This window comes from Alosa alosa, chromosome 1 (assembly GCF_017589495.1).
Source record: "Alosa alosa isolate M-15738 ecotype Scorff River chromosome 1, AALO_Geno_1.1, whole genome shotgun sequence".
Classification (NCBI taxonomy): Eukaryota; Metazoa; Chordata; class Actinopteri; order Clupeiformes; family Clupeidae; genus Alosa; species Alosa alosa.
In genome coordinates this window covers 27,992,894-28,013,185 of record NC_063189.1, presented here as the reverse complement: position 1 = coordinate 28,013,185, position 20,292 = coordinate 27,992,894, and the positions used below count along the sequence as shown (strand labels likewise).

At 45.3% G+C, this 20,292-nt stretch overlaps 2 protein-coding genes across 2 annotated transcripts in view; one reads left to right on the top strand and one right to left on the bottom strand.

Annotated features, from left to right (window-relative positions):
• nyap2b (neuronal tyrosine-phosphorylated phosphoinositide-3-kinase adaptor 2b) overlaps positions 1-16,035 on the top strand; it is a 20,077-nt gene extending 4,042 nt beyond the window's left edge. Inside the window, exons 3-7 of the mRNA XM_048262965.1 lie at positions 4,905-5,194; positions 8,630-9,793; positions 12,365-13,180; positions 13,364-13,467; positions 13,597-16,035. Of these exons, the coding sequence (XP_048118922.1) occupies positions 4,905-5,194; positions 8,630-9,793; positions 12,365-13,180; positions 13,364-13,467; positions 13,597-13,848 (2,626 nt within the window). The 3' untranslated portion in view covers positions 13,849-16,035. The remainder of the gene's footprint in view (positions 1-4,904; positions 5,195-8,629; positions 9,794-12,364; positions 13,181-13,363; positions 13,468-13,596) is intronic.
• A 176-nt stretch (positions 16,036-16,211) lies between these two features.
• Positions 16,212-20,292, bottom strand: part of LOC125298306 (collagen alpha-4(IV) chain-like) — a 37,117-nt gene continuing 33,036 nt past the window's right edge. Inside the window, exons 45-49 of the mRNA XM_048249040.1 lie at positions 19,313-19,453; positions 18,919-19,035; positions 18,114-18,302; positions 17,607-17,890; positions 16,212-17,360 (exon numbers count right to left, since the gene is read on the bottom strand). Of these exons, the coding sequence (XP_048104997.1) occupies positions 17,079-17,360; positions 17,607-17,890; positions 18,114-18,302; positions 18,919-19,035; positions 19,313-19,453 (1,013 nt within the window). The 3' untranslated portion in view covers positions 16,212-17,078. The remainder of the gene's footprint in view (positions 17,361-17,606; positions 17,891-18,113; positions 18,303-18,918; positions 19,036-19,312; positions 19,454-20,292) is intronic.

The following is a 20,292-nucleotide window of genomic DNA, read 5'->3' as shown; positions in this document are numbered from 1 at the left end:
TTAGCAGGGCATGTGTGGTCAGACGTTACCGCAGACTGGCTCTGTATCAAATTCACACATGTAATTGCAAGATGCAGGCATTGATTGCTTCTGGTGGTTGCAAAGTGCTCTGTGGCTCGCACAATTAGGCTGAGCGATCTGTGTGCAAGCCTGATCACTCTCACTTTCTCTCTCTCTTTCTCTCTCTGGGCCTATCTCCCTCTCTCTGTCTCTCTCTCTCTCTCACACACACACACACACACACAAACACACACACGCATACACTCTCTCTCTCTCTCTCTCTCTCTCTCTCTCACACAAAACACACATTATCTCTCTCTCTCTCTCTCTCACACACACACACACATGCGCGCACACACACACAGACATACACTCTCTTTCTCTCTCTCTCTTTCTGAACTATTCAAGGATGACTGATAGCTAGGTTGGTGTATCTGTCTGGTTGCTTGTTTGTTTGTTTTCTTTTTTGTGGTTTTATTTAATTTTTTGCATATTTTGTACTGGTTTAATTGTTTGGGTTTACTGTAGGTGGGTGTTGGGGGAGGTTTTAATATGGGCTGGTTTTACTATAATTTTACCTGGTTTCCTTTTTGACTGTCAATAAAGGAACCCTTAAAGTCTCTCTCTCACACAAACACACATTATCTCTCTCACATGCGCGCGCGCACACACACATACACACACACACATTCACAGACTCTCTCTCTCTCTCTCTCTCTCTCTCTCTCTCTCTCACACACACACACACACACACACACACACACACACTCATTCTCTCTGTCTCTCATACACAGACACAGACTGATTCTCCCAGCCAACTAGTGTCCAATGACGTAATGTTTACTTTGGGTTGGACCAATTGGAGCTCTCCATGCAGCTCTCTCTCCTGACGACAGAAACCGGAGCAATCCAAACCTTTTGGGACAGAGTTAGAGGCACAAGTGTTTATGAGTTTGTCATGTTACGTAAAACAAGCTTTAGTATTAGTATTTATTATTCTTGGGTGTGATTGAATTTCCTTTATTTTTCTGGTACTTTTTCTTTTATATAAAGTGTCTAATGTTTTTCTACCAGAAATTTTAAGTTTTACATACTGTATGTTAAAATAAACTGACCTAATTTTTGCAAGTTCTGTCAGAGGGATAGATTTTTCCACAGCACGAAGCAGCATGTTATTTCAATAGAAACACCCACAAGTGAGTACAACAAAAGCCTACAGCTTTTTTGTTTTGCAGTCAGACCCTGATAAAAAAAACTCCTCTTTGCCTTAATCACACTGTAAGGACTCGAGCAACAGCCACTGCAGTAGGCTGCTCTGTGCAGCCATTTTGTCTGATGAAATAAAAGAGAAAAGTTTCAGTCCGTGGGAGCATTTGCCTTCGCCTCAGACAGGGCTGCTGGGTTTAGCATGCTGTTCTGAACCCCTGGTGAGCACATTTGCTCTCTTTCTCCCTCTCTCTCTCTCTCTCTCTCTCTCTCTCTCTCTCTCTCTCTCTCTCTCTCTCTCACACACACACACACACACACACACACACACACACCTTCCTGGTTTGGCTGCTGTTGCCTAGAGTGCGTAGTAGGGAAGAGTGTAAGACACTTACTGGTTTTACCCCTCATCTCCCGCTCTCTTTCTTTCTCCACTTGTCTCAGCTGTTGGCAGAGTGAAATATTAATACACAGAATCAGAAGGAAAAAGGCGGGCTAGAAAAAAATACTTGGATTTTTCATGAGGCCTATATAAGTAGGTCAATGAGACGACCCATTTTTTTACAGTAGCTGATGGAGAGAGTGAGAAAGAATCAGAGGGAGAGAGAGAGACAGTGTGTGTGTGTGCGTGTAAGAGAGAGAGATGTAGAGGGAAAGGGGGGAGGAGAGAAAGGCTGCATGTGTAAAAGAGGGAAAAGATTAAGTGTGAAGAGCGTGCTAGTAGGAGATATGTTCTGCCTGGTGACAGCTGGAGCAGCTGCAAGCCAATCAGATGCTCTGGTTGGAGTGAGTGAGGCGGGCCTTCTTGCATGCTGCCACCTTACTGAAGCGTTTCCACTGGGTCTCCAGGAATAAGTATGTTGATGTGCTGCTCCACACACGCAAAGAATCACGTGCACATTTGCATATCAAAATATGACTAGTGTGCGCTTGGAAAGAGTATGTTTTTTTGTGCGATTTTGCGTGTGTGTGACCATGAGCAGATGAGAGAGCAGAAATGTAAACCTACAAATTGACACTCTGTCCTGTCCTATGTAGGATAATTTTGTGATACCTGGTAAAGGCTTTTTGCTGCATTAGCAGGTGACGACAGAATGTCTGCTTATAAATAAAACACTCCTGCCCTGTCAGTCTGTCACACACACACCTGTGCCAAACGGCCATCTGGCCCAACGCTACTCAACTCAGAGCGACCTGTTCATCTCAGCTCAAGGCCACTCTTTCTGCTCTCTATCCTCTACAACTGATTTATTACTTTTCATTACGTATTGAAGACCTTTCTTTCTTTCTTTCTTTTTTCTTTCTATCTTTCTTTTTTTTTCTTTCTTTCTTTTTTTCTGTTGTTCATTGTTGTGTTGGCAGCTTGTTGATGCATGATTCATACAGTTTTAATACGTCTCTGAGGTGGAGTTAATTCAAAAGTTGACTTAAAGATGAGTTATCGCTGAACAGAAATCAAGCACAAAAGACAAGAAAGACAAGTTGATTTAGTATTCAAGGTCATTTTTATCTGATATTTTGTTTTGGTTCATGTAACTTTTACCAGTGTCACCAAACAAAAGCTTAATGCTTAATTGATCATGTGTGTGTGTGTGTTACACAGTGCTGCATAATGCTTTGCTATACTGGTGGACTGTATGAAGCAGCCACAGATTTTGTGTCTGGTTTCTGTGGGTACCCTGTTGCTAGGCAAAGTTAAGCCCCTGACCAATGAACCCTCCCCTCCAGACTCCTGCAGCTCAGCAGCTGTGTGTGGGCAAAAACACACACACACAGACACGCACGCATGCACGCACACACACACGCGCACACACTACTCACCTGTAAGCTTAACGAGTCACCTTTATGTCTGCCAAGTTCCGGGCTAACAAGAGCCGAATCCACAGATGGGTCTTGTTTGGGCTTAGCAGTGTGGCAGCTACCTGATACATTGTACAGAGTGAAGAACAGAGAGACAGAGAGAGAGAAGAAGATAGAGAGAGAAAGAGAGAGAGAGAGCATAGGAGCGAGCAATGGAGAGGACCTGTTAGAAGAGTGCTTTGATGTTGAACATCAAAAGAATTAAAGGATAAGAATTCCTGCTCTGTGCCTGTCGTTTTTAGCACATCTCCCTGCCATTTGCCTGGAGTGTGGTTTCTAGACATTAGGCCCCTTACCACAATTCAGCGCTCTCAGTTGTTTTTACAGTCTCTAACCCTTTCAAAAGCTATCTGACCTTAGCATGAGGAATATGAAACAACTCCTTGTATCAAACTACAAATGCGATTGGCAAATGGGAAAATTTGCCGGCCACAGTGACAGAGCAGTCCATCCTGAAATACTCCACTCCCAATTGTACACTCAAGGAAGTCAATTGATGCTATTTAGAGCCTTTCAAGAGAGTTCCATTATCAGCATCATAGTTAACCTTTTTAACATTCCATATGTTATCTTAAAGGTCCAGTATGTAGGAAATAATGGAAAATAAACTGTAACCATTCCAAAAATAATCACCATATGTTGTCAGAGAGTAAGGAAACACGATGAATTGAAGTAATGGCTTATTTGACAACATTACTCTAACCCGTAAAACCCCGTAAAACCCATGAAAAAAAATGAGTTACGGGGCGGAATGTCTTGGAATTTTCGTTTATGTTTTGAACGATTCATTCTAGAATAGCGTATTAATAATGGGCTAGCGCGTCCTCCTATTTGGGTTGCCAAATTAGCAAAGGCCAACTGTCAACAGCTGTCAGTTGTAGTCATGAACGCCTACGAGAGGCAGGCAATTTTCCAAAATTTAAACAAGAAACAAATTAAGTGGACATCGGAGGAGCTTCCTGAGATGGTGACGTCTTCGTCAAACGAAGAATATCAAGTCTGACGCAGAGCTGGCCATATTTCTCCACAACAGGTAGCCTAGGCTAAACTTCATCTGCATCGCTAATTTCAGCTAAATATGTTACGTTGGTTAGAGAGGTATTTTTTGTTTTCACTGTTTCCGTAATGTGTAGCTGGGTCATGGTTGGAGAAACGTTAAAGCAGCTGCAGGTCAACTAACATTAGCTAAGTCTTAATTACATCTGGCAACCCAGAAGAGGCTCGCGTCTGGTAGTCTTGAGAACGTTCACCAGTGTTTTGATTTTGGCCTGCAGAACGTTCGGTAACAATCCTACAAATCGCACCTTTAATGCAGAGGAAGTAGATCGGGAACCAAATAGAATGTTCAAGCATTGTTTTTGTTTTTATTGTTGAAAGGGTCTATAGCTGAGAGGCTTCCATTGTGTCAGTGTGACAGTCCTCGGGCCCGGAGCAGAAAGCCTGCCCTGGGTTAAACACAAATCAATGCTGCTAACAGACCCATTCTCCCACATGAGTAGCTCCGATCAGGCAATCATTGTCTGGGTGGCCATGCTGATGGGACACCACCACAGCGCCCCAACCATAAACACACAGCTGGCACTTGGTTATCCATTTAACATCCTCTTTCAAGCATCTACATCCAGAGACATAATGTAACACATATGTTTTGGCTTGATTGTTTTTCTATTATTATTATTATTATTATTATTATTATTATTATTATATTTTACTCTTAATCATAGCTTCCCATCTACACATATTGTGTTCATCCATACCCCAGTATGTCCAGTTGGTCTTTCTTTTACCCTTGCGCTGTCTAACTCCCCCCATGTCCTGTTGAATGTCTGGCCCTTCAGTGTTGGAGAGGACGTTGTGACGGAGGGGAAGCACCTGCGCATTGGCTCCATGACAATGCCGGCGCCTCCGGAGCGCGTGGCACACCCCTCGTGCGGCCCCGGCTTCGCCGTGCGCTCCCAGTCGCTGCACTCGGTAGGGGGCGGAGGGGAGGAGGACGGCAGCCCCACCTCACGCAAGCAGCCGCCACCTAAACCCCGCCGGGACCCCAATACCAAGCTCAGCATCTCCTCCGAGACGGTGGACCTGGCCTCCTCCACCTGCAGGAGTGGAGACCCGGACAGGTGTGATGGTAAGTCTTAGTCCAGTCGCAATCCAAATACCTTCCTCAGGTAACTGCTAGTGTCTCACTTACATGTATTACCGGTATACACTTACACCACGGCCAAATGAGATCCAGAGCTGACCTTATCAGTCAAAATGAATACAAGTTCTAGAATAGTACAATAATTGGACCCTAAAAAACCTGGCTCTCTCATGTATCTCAACCATGGTGGACCCCTCCAGGCAGGACTTGACCATGTCCAGGGGCGTAAGCAACTCGTCCAAGTTGTGTTGGTGTTTGCCTCAGATAACGTATCATTCCAGCTCTCAATTGGATTCAAACTCAATCACTCTTAGATTACTCTTAGATTAGATCCAGTAAGATCCATAATAATACACAAAGGATTCAAAAGTAGGTCTCCTCTAATCAGAACAGAAACTTTTGTTGACATGTAGTCATGCAGTCCCTTGCAGTCACGTTACCATGAATACCAGTGGCCTGCCATCACATGATAGTTGAGTTATGAATGAGGGCATTTCTGGCTGCAGGCATGATTTGATTTTCGGATGTACACCCCCCCCCCCCCTTCTGCTGAGTGACAGGCAATAGTGAAAAATAGAAACACAAACGTTCGGGGTGCTGAGTTGCACACCCCTCCCCAGCCCCACCCCCATGAATGGAATGCCAAGGTCAGTGGGTTCCTCTTCCCCAGTGAGCGCTCTCACGTCCCGCTGCAGCGTGGCCTGCTTCTCTGGCCCACATAGCCTCCTCCTGAGTCGGAGTCTCAGCCGGAGCTGCTGCGCGCCATTGTAACTTAAAGGGGTCAGCGCTCCCATTAGCTTCACTCTCTGGAGCTGCGCACAAGGACAGAGCTCGAGCCAGGGGAGCGCTGCTGCTATCTCTGTGATGGAGGGTTTCGGGGGGCCTGGAGCTTTGAGGACACGTAAATTAGGCCTTAGGATTAACTAAGTTAGGATTAACTGACGGCTTTTTTAACTTTAGATGAGCCGAAACACTTTTGCATCAGCAGGCATTTGGCCACATACACAGTATACAGTGCAGCCTCAAACAAACAAATTAGAAATTTTATGGACATACCCATATATACATACATCTATTTGCACAATGCAGCTTGAGAGATTGCAATTGCAGCAGTGAAAAGAATGTTGCAATAGTATAGTTGTATCATCTACTGGAGTGCACCTATACGTGTGCATATGTAATGCTGGGGGAAGCAGCATGTGTGTACATTTAAGGGGATCACAGTGTACACAGATCTTCCTAGGCGCCACGGCAACCATCCCACAGAAACAGAGCCCCCCCTGCTGTTTGTCCAATCAAGGCGTCTGGCAGCAGCATCTGCCAACCAGTGCCTATTTGCCACGGAGTGAGACAACAGCCTCGGCCAATGGGATGCGAGATGTCTAGCAGTTTGACAGCGCGGCAGCCAATGGGCACCGCCATGTGGGGGTGTCCCTCTTTTGAGAGGAGGTTTGCGTGTGCGAAGAGAGATAGATGGGGTGGGGGAGGGACCAGTCAGAGCAGAACCCATTCAGGAGGAGCGATTGACCTAGATTCAGCTCCCCTAGAGGAGAGGGGGGAGAGGGTAGACACATCCGCCAGAGGGGAGGGGGGAGGGAGAGCAGGAGAGATGGAGTGATGGGGTGATTGCAGAGAGTTAAAGAGAGAGAGAGCGAGGGAGAGGAGGAGGGGCAAGGATTGTGAGCTCTGAAAAAGATCTCAAGAGCCACTGTTTTCTTCTCTTAACATAATAAACGTACACACACACACACTCACACACAAACACGCAACAGCACTGCTTTAGTCAAAACAACATGTGCATGCAACCAGCTGTTCAAACTGGGTTCTGGTCACTTTCATAATGTTTAGTACAGTTTTAAATCCTGTGAATCACAATCACATTTTCCAGTAGTGATTGACCTCAGCGTGTACCATAAAAATCTTCAGGGTAAAATCGGAAAACACCAGGACTTTGCATGTGTGTGTGTATTTGTTTGTTTGTTTGTTTGTTTGTGTGTGTGTGTGTGTGTGTGTGTGTGTGTGTGTGTGTGTGTGTGTGTGTGTGTGTGTGTGTGTGTGTGTGTATGTTTCTGAAGGTTTTTGTGTGAGTATATTTGCATGTGCTTGCTTGGTTGTGTACATCAGTATTTGTGTATGTGTGTCAATGCATTTGCATAGGATTGATTGTCTGTGTGCTTTGTGTGTTTGCATATCCATGTATTTTTGCATGCTTGCATGTGTATGTGTATTACATTGCACATGGATATATCTGTATATTGGACAGTGCTGGTGTTTTTGTGTGTGACATTTTGTGTGTATTATGTAAGAGATAATGTATTGTCCGCCGGTAATTATCAGAAAATAAGTCCCGACAGGGTGAACAGAACCCCGACTCGCGCATTATCCCGCTTATTACACGGCTACTTGCCAAAACGAGAAAAGAAACCTAACACAATGAATCTTTAAAAATGATTTTGCTACCGTTTCGTGTCTTCCGCTGACAAAATAAATAGTTCGCCACACAGATAGAACTTGACAGTTTCAGGTGTTGCGTGGCAACGTCTTAGGCCTACTACTAGCTTACTTTCCCTTTAAATGAAATTCCATTGCAATAAGCGAACGGAAATCTTGCGGAGGGATATGAAAGACGTTAATCAACCCGTTGCCATTGACAGCGGTGATTATATACCTTGCCGGTGATTTATATAGATTTAACATAGGCCCGAACGTTGGGAAGGCCCATTCATGTGAATGGAACTTTCTGCAGCACTCTGAAGAGCCGTGTAATAAACACATACTATATGTGTACCCCGAAGCATGTGTGTGTGTGTGTGTCTCTGTGTGTGTGTGCATGTGTGTGTGTGTGTGTGTGTGTGTGTGTGCTTGTGCTTGTGTGTCCTTGCCGTGCGCACAAGTGGCTTTGTGTTTGTACTTGCGTGTATAGGCACAGAGGTAGAGTCAGAGAAGCCCCTGTGCTGTCTATCTGGTCTGTGAATAATTCAGGGTGTAAAAACCTCCAGTGTACAGTACTAGACACAGTCATTCACTGTCCTCCGTGATTGCGGGGATCTGAACTCCTCTAATTCTCTCTCAGCTTGTTTCTCCTCACCCACACTCCTGAAAATGGCTCTCCCATGTCCAGCATCTGGCTTCTGCTCTCTGCCTACTTAACACGCTGCCCACTTTCAGTTTACTGCCCAGATGTTGATCTGCAAAAGTGTTTCCCATATTAGAATCAAGTCAATTAGCAGCGTTCTCTCATCCAAAGCACGTCTGAATCAATGTTAAGGTGCTCTCCATGGCACTGGGCCCTGTAGGTGACAATACTTTCAGTAGATCAGAATGACTGGGAATGGCATCAGAATGACTGTGTAATATCTATATCTATAGGCAATTGGGAGCTAACCTAACCTGTGTTTACGTTTTCGCCTCTTCTCATAGCTTCTCAGGGCTGCAGTGAGGACTGCAGGAGGGTCCCCCCACCAAAGCCCAAGAGGAACCCCAACACACAGCTGAGCACCTCTTTTGACGAGTCCTACATCAGGTCGCACAGTTCCAAGGGCTCGCCTCCGGCCTCTCGGGAGTCCCTGGCGCCCTCGCCCCCGGAGCCGCAGAGCCCCCCTGGCCGGGACTCGGACTCAGACGAGCCGGTGTACATCGAGATGACGGGCAGTGCGGTGGCGGCGGCGGCAGCGGCCCGCGAGGCCCGTGAGGCCCGGGAGGCTCGGGAGGCCCAGCGCAGCGAGGACGACGAACCCGGCGAGGCCGTGTACGAGGAGATGAAGTACCCGGCGCTGGACGAGCTGGACACAGGGCGCTGGGAGCCCTCGGGCTACCGCTCGCAGTGCGCGACGCCGTGCCTGTCCGAGCTGGGCGAACAGACGCCGCTGTCCAGCCGCTGTAGCACGCCGCGCGGCACGCCGCTCTGCGACATCCCCGCGCCCTTCCCAAACCTGCTTACCCACCGGCCGCCGCTGCTGGTCTTCCCGCCGGCGCCCGCCCAGTGCTCGCCCAACTCGGACGAGTCACCGCTCACGCCCCTGGACATGGCCAAGCTGCCCATGCTGGAAAACGCCTCCTATAGCAAGTCGCCCACGTCCTCCTCCGGCCTGGAGCATCCCGGCTCCTCGTCGGCGGCCTCCTCCTCCTCTTCCTCGCACCACCACCACCGCCGCGAGCGAGAGCGCGAGCTCACTGCCACCCCCACCATCACCATCTCCGGACGCTCCTCGGCGCCCCCCCTGCCCTGCACCCTCTACAAATCCTCAGCGTCCAGCCATGGCTACCAGCGCAGCCACTCGGCCTGCCCGTCCCCGGTTAGCATGGGCCGCTGCCTGACCCCGCTCAGCCTCATGCGGGCACCCCCCTTCGACGGGCCCTTTCCCGGTGCGGGGCTTCCACGCAGCGCCTCGGCCACGCCGCACGGGAAGGGCTCGCCGCCGCAGGAGGGCAACGGGCGGCTGCATGGCTCCATGCAGAACGTGTCGGTGGGGCGCTCGCGCACCCCCACCAGCCCCCTGGACGAACTCACCAACCTGTTCACCACAGGCAGGAACATGCTGAAGAAGAACACCAGCGGCAGAAAGTCCAAAGAGCCGGGAGAGAGTGAGTTCTCGTGTCTGTCTGTCCAATCTTCCATCTTATCATCTTATATTCCATCTTATCTTCCATCTTATATTACGTTCAATATACTTCAGCTTGCAGCACTAAAGGTATTAGGAGAGCTTCTCTGATTGCTATGCTGTTGGTCAGACCACTTGTTTACAGTATAAAGTCCTGCCCATTGGTCCACACGTGTCATGCATGGGAGCGAGAGGTGCTGCTGCAGTACTCTTGACTCTGGCCACAGATCTTTGCTGTGTTTGTTCTGCAAGCCTGCTTAATCTGGATGCTGAAAACAGACTGATACAGATCATATGATTTAATCTGCAGAGATTAGGGGCAAAAGCAGCCTGTGTGCCTCTCCAGCCTCGGTTGCAGCATTAAGCCAGCGCGGTGCATTACTTTTAAATATGTAAACATCGCCTTTAAACACAGACAAACGTGCTGCTGCAGTGGGCTCTGCCAGGGCATTGGCTGTGTTGCAGAGCGCAGAGGCACAAATACATCAGGATTGCAGTTGTTTTCAAAGGGCCTGTGAGTCATTTGAATTGCCTTGACGTTCCCAGGCTTGGAGTGGTGCTTGTGTGCTCAGGGAATTTCTTCAAAAGACCACCCCCCCCCACACACACTCCTACTGAACTAGATCTCCGTGATCTAGATTCTTGTTAATGAATTGATGCAGCCTGTTTGTTCTTCAGTGGAAGATCAGTGCAGCCTCTCAGTGTGTGCTGTAGTGTTCAACAATGATGGAACGCATCAGTGGTGTTTTTTGTACTGATGAAACATATGTGCTAAAGATCATTCCCATGGATGAATATTGTCTGCAGAGGCAAAGAGATTTTACAAGCAGATGTTAACAACTGTTGGTTGAAATGATGTTACTCCAGAAGCTGGTATTAATATTGGTTGTGATTAAAGCAGGAATTTATTTACCATCAGGTCTTTCATTTTGATTTGGATGAATTTGAACTTGTTTTTGTCACGCACTGTTTGTGGAGAAAGTCAAAGCAGTGACTCCCACACGTGAGTCTTCATTGGAGAGGAAGTGTGCTTCCATATCATGGCAACAGAGGAGGACATTTCCTCATAGAATCGCTCTGTGCCAGAGGGACGGCCAATCAGAGTGCAGGTCACAGCGGCCCCGTGGAATCAGAGGCACTATAACTGGCAGGGCTCCACCTGCTCACACTGCACACTGCTTCATGGTTCCCTTATATATATATATATATATATATATATATATATATATATATATATATATATACATACACATACAGGCCTCTTTTTAAATGACTTGCATTATGCTTGCATATATTAATCTGTTCAAAGTCTTACAGACTCAAGCTTGCCATATTGTGTTGCAAGTGCAGTGGCTACAGAAAGAAAGTGTTGCTGCTTTCATGCACTCCCCAGAAATATTTGCTGGACAATAGCATTTGTGTTATGAGCTGGGTCTAAACAAAGTATTAGCACAGCAGTCACTCTTGTCTTGTCTATGCCTTTGGGTGTTGTTACTCCTGTTGTTGTCATGTGACAGGTCTTTTTTCTGAGGGCTGTTGTTTTCCCCAGTTGTCAGGTGACTGCTGTGTGTTGTCAGGGGCGATGTCGATAGTGCGTGGCTTCATCTGGTTCAGTGGCAGGTTGCACCTGATTTGCACCTGATTTTCATCCCATGGGGACATGCGATCACCACTGCCATGTGTGGGCTTGGACAATAGTGTCTAAAAACCATGGTTTGTTATAGCTAGTGGATGGCAGCATGACCTATTTAACTGACCAATCAATGCTGTCTTGAATTGTAGATGAAGGACTTGGCCTCATTTACACACACACATACACACACACACACACACACACACACATACATCTGATACCATAACTTGTGCTTTCTTCTGTGTGGTGTGGCAGACAGTGACAAATGTTAAAAAGTGATTAGCATGTGAGATGACTATCAGTGATGGACTATCAGTGATCAGTCTTTAACAAGTTGTTTGTGTGCGTTTTAATGGCAAAATAGTCCTGAAAACCCTGCAGAAAAAAAAAAAAAAAAAAAAGTTCAAGATTGGATTTCATCTGTACCTGGTGAAATGGAGACGAAAGCAAGTGCAATTACTATGCACTTATTTCTTCTTGTGATGATCAGTTAAAATCATAAAGGTCTACTAGGCTATGACCACGTTTGCTCCATATGTCCGTAGATTTTTATTTCAGCATATGCAACATTAATTTACCTTTTCATGCACCACAAATACATGTGCACGATACATACACGATCTGACTGACCGTACAATTCAGCGTTGATGATGCAAACATATTTACATGTAATCCTTTGTAGGTTATATCGTCAGTGTATGCTGAAGCGCCACCAAGTGGTTAAATAATGATATCGCAAATGTGCGCCTGTTCAGAAAACTCAAAATGATCAGTTAAGGTCGGGTTGGGCGATACCATTGTATAATTTGATGAAAATGTCAACGTTGTCTTTCAATAATACAATTGTCTGCTAAAATCTATGGACATTAACACCAACGTGTTGCAAGACAATCATTAAAAAATACTATTCTTCTTCACTAGGCGAGTCCAAAGGAAGATGCCACAGTTCCGAGACCAAAAAGGAAGGAAAAGATCGACACCACAAAGAATCAAAGCGAGACATTAAGGAGCGGCACAGCAGCTCCAAAGAGTCGAGACGCGACAGCAAGGATCGGAGCTGCAACGGCATAGAACCTATGCCGCGTCGTGACAGCAAAGACAAGACAGGTAACGTGTCAGAGGCACTCCATAGACAGGATAGCAAGGACAGAACCTGCAACAACGTGGACCTTTTCCAGCGCCGTGACAGCAAAGACCGCGGAAATACCATGAATGAGCTTTTGCCGCGACGTGACAGCAAAGACAGGGGTTGTAATGGAATCGACTGCTTGCCAAGACAGGACAGTAAAGAAATGGTTAAGAATGGAGCCGAGGCGAGGCGCGACGGCAAAGACAGAGGCGGTCATGTCGCAGAGGGCATGTCAAGGCATGAGAGCAAAGAGTCGGTCAGAAATGGACTGGAAGTGAGGCGAAATAGTAAAGAAGGGGGCCGGAAGGATTCGGAGAGCAGACGGGAGTGGGATTGCAAGGAGAGGAGCTCCACGGACGCAAAAAGGGAAGGCAAAGACCGTGGTTGCAACTCGGATTTCCTTTCGAGGCGTGCCTGCAAAGACAAGGTTGCGCACGTCCCGGAGCCGTTGCCCAGGAACGAGGGTAAAGACAGGGGCAACCATAGCGCAGAGACCACTAAAACTAATGAATGGGAAGGATTGTCTGGGCCACAGGCCATCGGAACACCAAGTCGGCTTGGACGATCCTGTGTTAGTCCCACCATGATGTTGGGAAACACCAGTTCAGGTAGGAACTCATGACGACTGATGTTTTGCTCTGCAATCACGTTGCCTTTGATGTACTTGTGTGTTTTGGTATTAATGCACTCTAATCTCTTGTGATCACCATCTGAAAAATATCCCATAACAGATAGCGTACTCCAACCGATCCATGAATGGACTGTAATAGATAGTTTACCTCTCCCTGCAGAGCTAAAGACAGCGCAGAAGATGGGTCGCTCGCCCTCTACGCCAGTGGCACCGTCTCCACTAGGAACGCCCCAGCGACAACCTCAAGAGCCTCCACAGAGCCAGGTAATGCCGAGATGTTGGTTATGTTTCTACTACTGTAACTTGTGGATGTAGCATCAGTCAGCCAGTGCAACATACAATCATACTGATTTGAGTACTCATCTCCTTTGTTCTCTTGCCCCGTCACTTCAGATGCCACCCATGCCGTGGCTATATGGTGACAGCACAATGATGGAGATGATCGAGCGCAAGCAGCGTCTCTGTCGGGAGATCCGCTCACGGCAGCAACAGCCCCCACCGCCCCAGCGGCCGCCTCTCCGGAGTCCATGCAAACAGGAGAGCTTGCCCGCACTCCCTGGCTGGAAGAAGAGCAATGGGGCCAAAAAGTACGGGCCCCCTCCGTATCCCAGCCAGACCACGGTCTTTTGGGACACTGCCATCTGAACCTCTGGGCAACACCCCTACGGACTATCTCTGCTAACATGCCATAAGGAGGAGGCTGGCAGCTGGCTGAAAAGGGGATGCTTATATCAGAATGAACAGCAGGTGGTTTTTCCATAGCAATATTATGAGGGTCAGGCTTTCCTATCATCATTGTTTATATCTGATATTTTTATATTATAATGTGATTTCTTGTAATATACGTAGCATTAATAGATATTTTCTAAAAAAATAAAATAAACACAATATGTCTAAAGATTATGTAGATGTAGAACAATGAAATGTTTGTTTTATACCTTTTTTGTCTCAGACATTGCTATACGCAACCTAACAGTACCTAGTTACAACGTTGTGTGCTCTCCAAGCCTCTTTTAATTCAGACATCTAAACATTAATTTACTATGCTGAAATGTTACAAACGTACCATATATAATGGATATTTAAAGTCTTTCCCTCAGTGGGATTTCTGTGGTAACTGAAATAGGCCTGGCTGTCTTTTGGTTACCTTTAAACATGTAGGATGCTGTAAGAATGTGCAACCCCAATAAGACAGTTACATTTCCTTTTTATAGAAACATTTCAATTATATACTTGGATTGTTTGAGCTTGTCATGTGATGTGTTATCATAGGCCTAACACAGGCCTTATAACACCTGTTTTGGTGGTTGATACCTAGGCAATTAACTAAATTTAATGGCAGAGTATGGGGTGAGAAGAAAGGAAAGTAAGCATTTATGTATGTCAAGAGAAAAGGAATAGATTACTTTTAATGGAGAGGGGAACAGAAGATGAGAAACCAGCATGTGAGATTGGTGGCTTGTGAACTCAAGCCTGGAGTCAAGGCAGTTTCCTGGGGGGAGTCGGCACCCTTCCCACAGCCTGCACAGTGAAGACACCTGCCCCTCCAGTCAGAGTCCAAGCCCTGTAGCCCTCACACAAACTAATAGCAGAACAATCAATGCTTGAGCTTTCTACACCTTATTACTTTTACTAAGTACTAACTTAATTTTATGCACTTGCTTGTGAGGACGAAAAAGAGAAGAAAAACGTTCCTGATGTTGATATTTTTTGGTACTGTCTAGATGCTGTGCCGTATATTTACGATAGTGTAAGTGTAGGGATCGTATTGTATGACTGACTGAGATCATGTAAGACAATCCAACACCAGCAATTGGCCAACCCCTTTCACCACTGATTATGTAACAGGCACTCATCTGGGGTCTGCTAGCAAAAACCCTCTAATTGTAGCAAGTGGTCTAACCCATAATAAGGGTCAAAGCTGCACTGGGGCATAGTTATTATGCTGCGTTAAAAAAGTCCAAACTAAAATAAAAAAGAACTGCACTACCCATAATCCACCATCACATAGCATTTGGCTGGATACCTTCCACCTCCCTCTACCTCAACCCCTCAAATCAGTTGAAGTGGTTTTCATTTGCACGTTGAATGCAAGATCTGCATTGCCAAAGCATTTTGGGTATTGTAGTGTATGCCCCCCCCCCCCCTTCCCCAGCCTATCCCCCCTCACCACCCAATCTCCATGGTTATATCATCTGAAACATGTACTAAAATGAGTTGCCTTGGAGACCACTGCTCACTGTGACTGGAAGATGGAGGTCACTCTTTGAGTAAAAGGTCACAATAGAAAAACACTTGAGAGAAGGGAGTTAGTAAACAAATGTGCAGGGGTCTCAACAATGCTGTGTTTGAAGTTTGCAGACACTAGTATATGCAGGCATATAGAGATATGTGGGAAATAAAACTGATGCTAATTAATTTCATTATCACTCAGGCTTATCAAAAGTGGCCTGTATGTTTGTTTTATCACTCAAATTTTGATCATATGAACATGGAGGGTCAAAGATTTTTTAAACCTGTGTGTGTATGTTTGTGTGTGTGTGTGTGTGTGTGTGTGTGTGTGTATACACACCTGTGTGCCAAGCTACACTGGATGCAGCTTCATGCTGAAATGATTGTTTAACATTCACTCTCCAGCCACGCAGTGGTGCTGGGCTTTGAAATGTAATGATGTACAATCTCTTTTTTGTATGTACAAATGTGCACTGTGAAAGGTAGAGTCCTCTGTCATACGGCACTGAGTGTTATTATGTTATCTGTAAAAAAGTATGCTGATTGTCACATCTGTCTTTTTGAGAGAAATAAATATGAACTTCAATTTGCTGTGGCAAAGTGAAGAGTCATGGTGTGGAGTCTGTTGGGACATACAGTACTTGAAATATGTAGGCTACTTTTAATAGATGGACATCCATTTTTAACGGTTCTTCTCTATGCCAGTGTTTTTTCTTTAGGATTTAATTATGTTTCAAGTTATAGGGATGACACACACACACACAGGGAAATTCATATTCATGGTTCTCAGTGATGTGTTTTACCTTGTTCACCACACCAGAACTGTCACTCAATCAATCTAGAGGGCACTGATGAATTATGCAAATGCATATCATACTGAACCACATGAGAAATTACTACATGGTATAATGACATCTGATGCACCGAAAGACAGAATTGATTGTAAAACACATAATACAGTAAAACTGGATACAGCACCCTTAAGAGACATTAAACAAAAATGTATCACAATTCTCCAATTGTAACATGTCAGAGGCAGGTTAGAAGCCATAGATAGTATCGTCTAACAATGACAATCAGAGAGGACCATGATAAATCAGCTGCATACGGTACATACAGGGCAATATTGCATCAACTGAGACATTGCTGACACTAGAAGAAACAAAAAATGCTGAATAGAGAATGTTTGACAAACTGATCTAGGGATTCAATGAGTTTTAGTTTAGGATAGGTAGACTGTTCAATAACAAGCTAAGATCAATATTAAGCTTTGATACATTTCAGTTATCAAACTGAAGCTGGTCAGATAGCTTTCATGAATTCCATTGCAAATGGTCAAATACTAACTACTACAAAGGAGAAAATGAAATTATATATAAACTAGACTATACAGAAATGAAAAATACAGCTTTGAATGACTAGGTTCACAATATCACATTCCAGGGCCTCTAGTTTGTTAATTAAGCCAAACTGTTACATAGATTTATTAGGATTAACACTGAAATACAACTTTGTATTTATCCTTGTATTTATAACAAATGAAAGGATCTCCCAAAGGATAATGCTTCAATTAAAAAAATGTAGATTGCAATTTATAACATAATAATACACTGACAGCCCTCTAACAGCAAGACTGGGGTGTATCAGATTACTGTTGCTGACTGTATGCTCCTCATACATACGTGGCATTTGCTTGCACGATTTCGCTGTTCTGTCGGACCTTTGAGTGTGACTGGCTGTGGGGGGCTTCTGAATTGATCCGAAAAGCCAACGCTGGTCAACCAAAAGCTGTACAAGTTCTCAAAGTAGTGGCACGTGCCTCTGGCCCCCTGGCACTCGATGGCGGGTTGGGTACGGAAGTCCGCTAAACAGCTTCCTGGGGAGGTCAGGGATTGGCCACCCCCCTCATCTCCTGTGCCAGTGGACTGAGGAAACACACACAAACACAAACACAAACAAAGACACACACACACACACACACACACACACACACACACACACACACACCTTTAGTCATGAGACAATTGAAATGAAGTTTGAACCCAAAGGTTACGAAATATCCCCACTACACACCATAACACGGATCGGAAGAAGGCATACCACACACACACACAAACACACCCCACACAAAAGCACTTTGCACACATACTGTGCACATCTAAATCACTGACCAAAAGGAAGGAATATCCTTGCCACAGTGTCCTCCAGCCCGCTGGACACCCGACCCTCTCCTCGCCCTGGCTGTGGAAGGCCACGGCGGGTGATGGACTCTCACACACGACACAGCGGCTGATGTAGAGCGAGATGCTGTGTCCCTCCATGGGCATCATGGGCACAGCGGCGGTGGTGGACAGCCAATAGGACTTGTCATTGCGGCTTGCGTAGTCGCAGGAGTCTTTGTTGCAGTAGCTGAATGGCATGGTGTTGAAGATGGGCATGCAAGAGCCTGCCTGACCTGTAGGGAGAGAATGCACACATACACACACACACACACACACACACACACACACACACACACTGCAGTAAAAGCAATTTCTGTTTCTTAAATATAAAAGGTATATATTTAATCTCACTCAGATTACATGACCAAATACATAAATTGCCATGTTAGCATGACTTCCCTCATTTTGCTAGAAACTAAAATAGTCATTAGTAGTATTTTCTCCTTCAATCCATACCAAGGTCCTGTGTATGGGCTCTCTCTTGTCCTCCCAGATAGAGAAGACTGTAGCCGGTCCACAGCTCATGCATGTCCTGAGCACACTTAGGTATGATTGCTGACTGGCTGTGAATGACCAGTAGGAAGCCAGGGCTAACTGATGCTATGCTTCCTGGGAAACCAGGGTCTCCTGGTTCACCATGTGGGCCTGGTTATTGAGATAGAGCAAAGAACATTGAAGAGAAACAATTAAGAGCTCTTGCCTAAACTAACAAACTAAAGGTAAAGGTCTGATATTTAGTAAAGTGACTTACACAGATATCTGACGATCGTGTATGAAACCCAGGTTGGCTATGTTTTAAACATTGATGCTAACTGTTACACCTACTACCAGAAATATTGACTAGCTAACAGCTAATAGAGTTGGACTGGATACACACCTAACTTGATAACTGATACATTTTAAATATAAAATATGGGAAGCTTTACTATGAATTTGTGTCATAAAAAATAACTTTAAGATGTTTGAGAATGTCACACCATATGTTTATCAAATAAACATACACACCTGTACTTTGTTGGGACCTCACATATTCTTATTTCATATCATTTTAAATTGGTTTGATTTTTACTATTGCACAGCATTAATTTTCCCCTTCAGAATTACATTCTGAGGTAAGCAGATTATGTTTAAAAAATAACAAGCAAATTAACAACATATAAATGTGTCATTTTCAAATGTATAATTTTCAATACTTGCACTGTGTCTTAGACTATTGTTTTTCAAACTGTTTTGGCTAATGTGACAGAGGATGACCTCATACCTTCAGGTCCCACAAATCCATTGGCTCCAGGTTCACCTGGATCTCCTCGGACTCCATGTGGTCCTTCAGGACCATCTCGTCCAGGCGGCCCACGACTCCCTTCTGCACCTTTGGGTCCTACAGAGACATTATTGATCTGACAGTGAGACCATAATCGTCTCTAGCCCATCAGAAATAACGAACTCTGGTATTTGCCTGCTACTTTAGAACCTAGAAAGTAACACTACTTTACATTAAATATGTTTAGACACTTTGCAATTCTGTCAACACTTTCATCTATAATGGTTAACAAACATAATCAGACATTTTTTTCTATCTACATGTAGCACCTGTTATACCAATAATAACATTTATCAGGCAATCTAGTATCTCATTGTCACCAGGGTCCTTGTACCTTTGCGTCCTGGAGATCCAGTTGGACCAGGAGGGCCTGGCAAACCAGTGGGGCCAGGAATAAAAGCAGGGCGGCCTTTAGATCCAGGGGGTGCCTCGGGCCTGTCCACATCTATAACTACACCTGGTTCGCCCTTTCGACCTATGAGAACACACAGAGAAGATGGGCAACACTTGGCTGGTTGGCTAGAGTACGTGATAGAGGGACAATTATTGAAAGCCATACTGTACGACATATTTAAACACTAATTCCGGTGATTAATTGGACAAATGATATTGTAGCCGTTGATTCACTTTTCCAACAAAATAAATCACACAACTTTATATTCAGATCAACAGATCCTGTGGCTGGCAGTTCGGGAGAACAAGAGATCTCAGGAAACAAAAGTAGACACAGACTTTCACCATTACTTAGTGCTAGCAGAGGCCTGGACAAAGCCACTGCTCTTAATGTCACAAAGACCAATGACTTTACTGAATTCATCAGATTTTACTGAAATCATTCAGGTTCACTGTAGAGGACTAGCCTGGGTTTTCCCATGCTGCCTTGCACGCGCGATTTTATTCACGCTGCTAGGCAGCCTGGATTCTATGGACTTCGTTTTCACCTCAGCGAAGGAACCAATCACAGAACGGAGGGAGGGCAGCAAGACGATGATGACACACCAAAGCCGTTATGAGCTATCTACAGACGCAATTGATAGACATTTGTGGCGCCCAATAAACGGCTCTGGGCATTCGTAAACCACGTTTTCAAATATGAGAAAATTAATGTCTAGTTCCCAGACCCCATCTCAATGAGATGAGGTCTGATGTTAGCCAGGCTAGTAGAGGACAATGGGATCGAACACTGTGGAATTGAACACAGTGGAATTGAACGCAATGGAATTGAACACAGTGGGACTGAACACAGTGGGACTGAATGCAATGGAATTGAACACAGTGGGACTGAATGCAATAGAATTGAACACAGTGGGATTG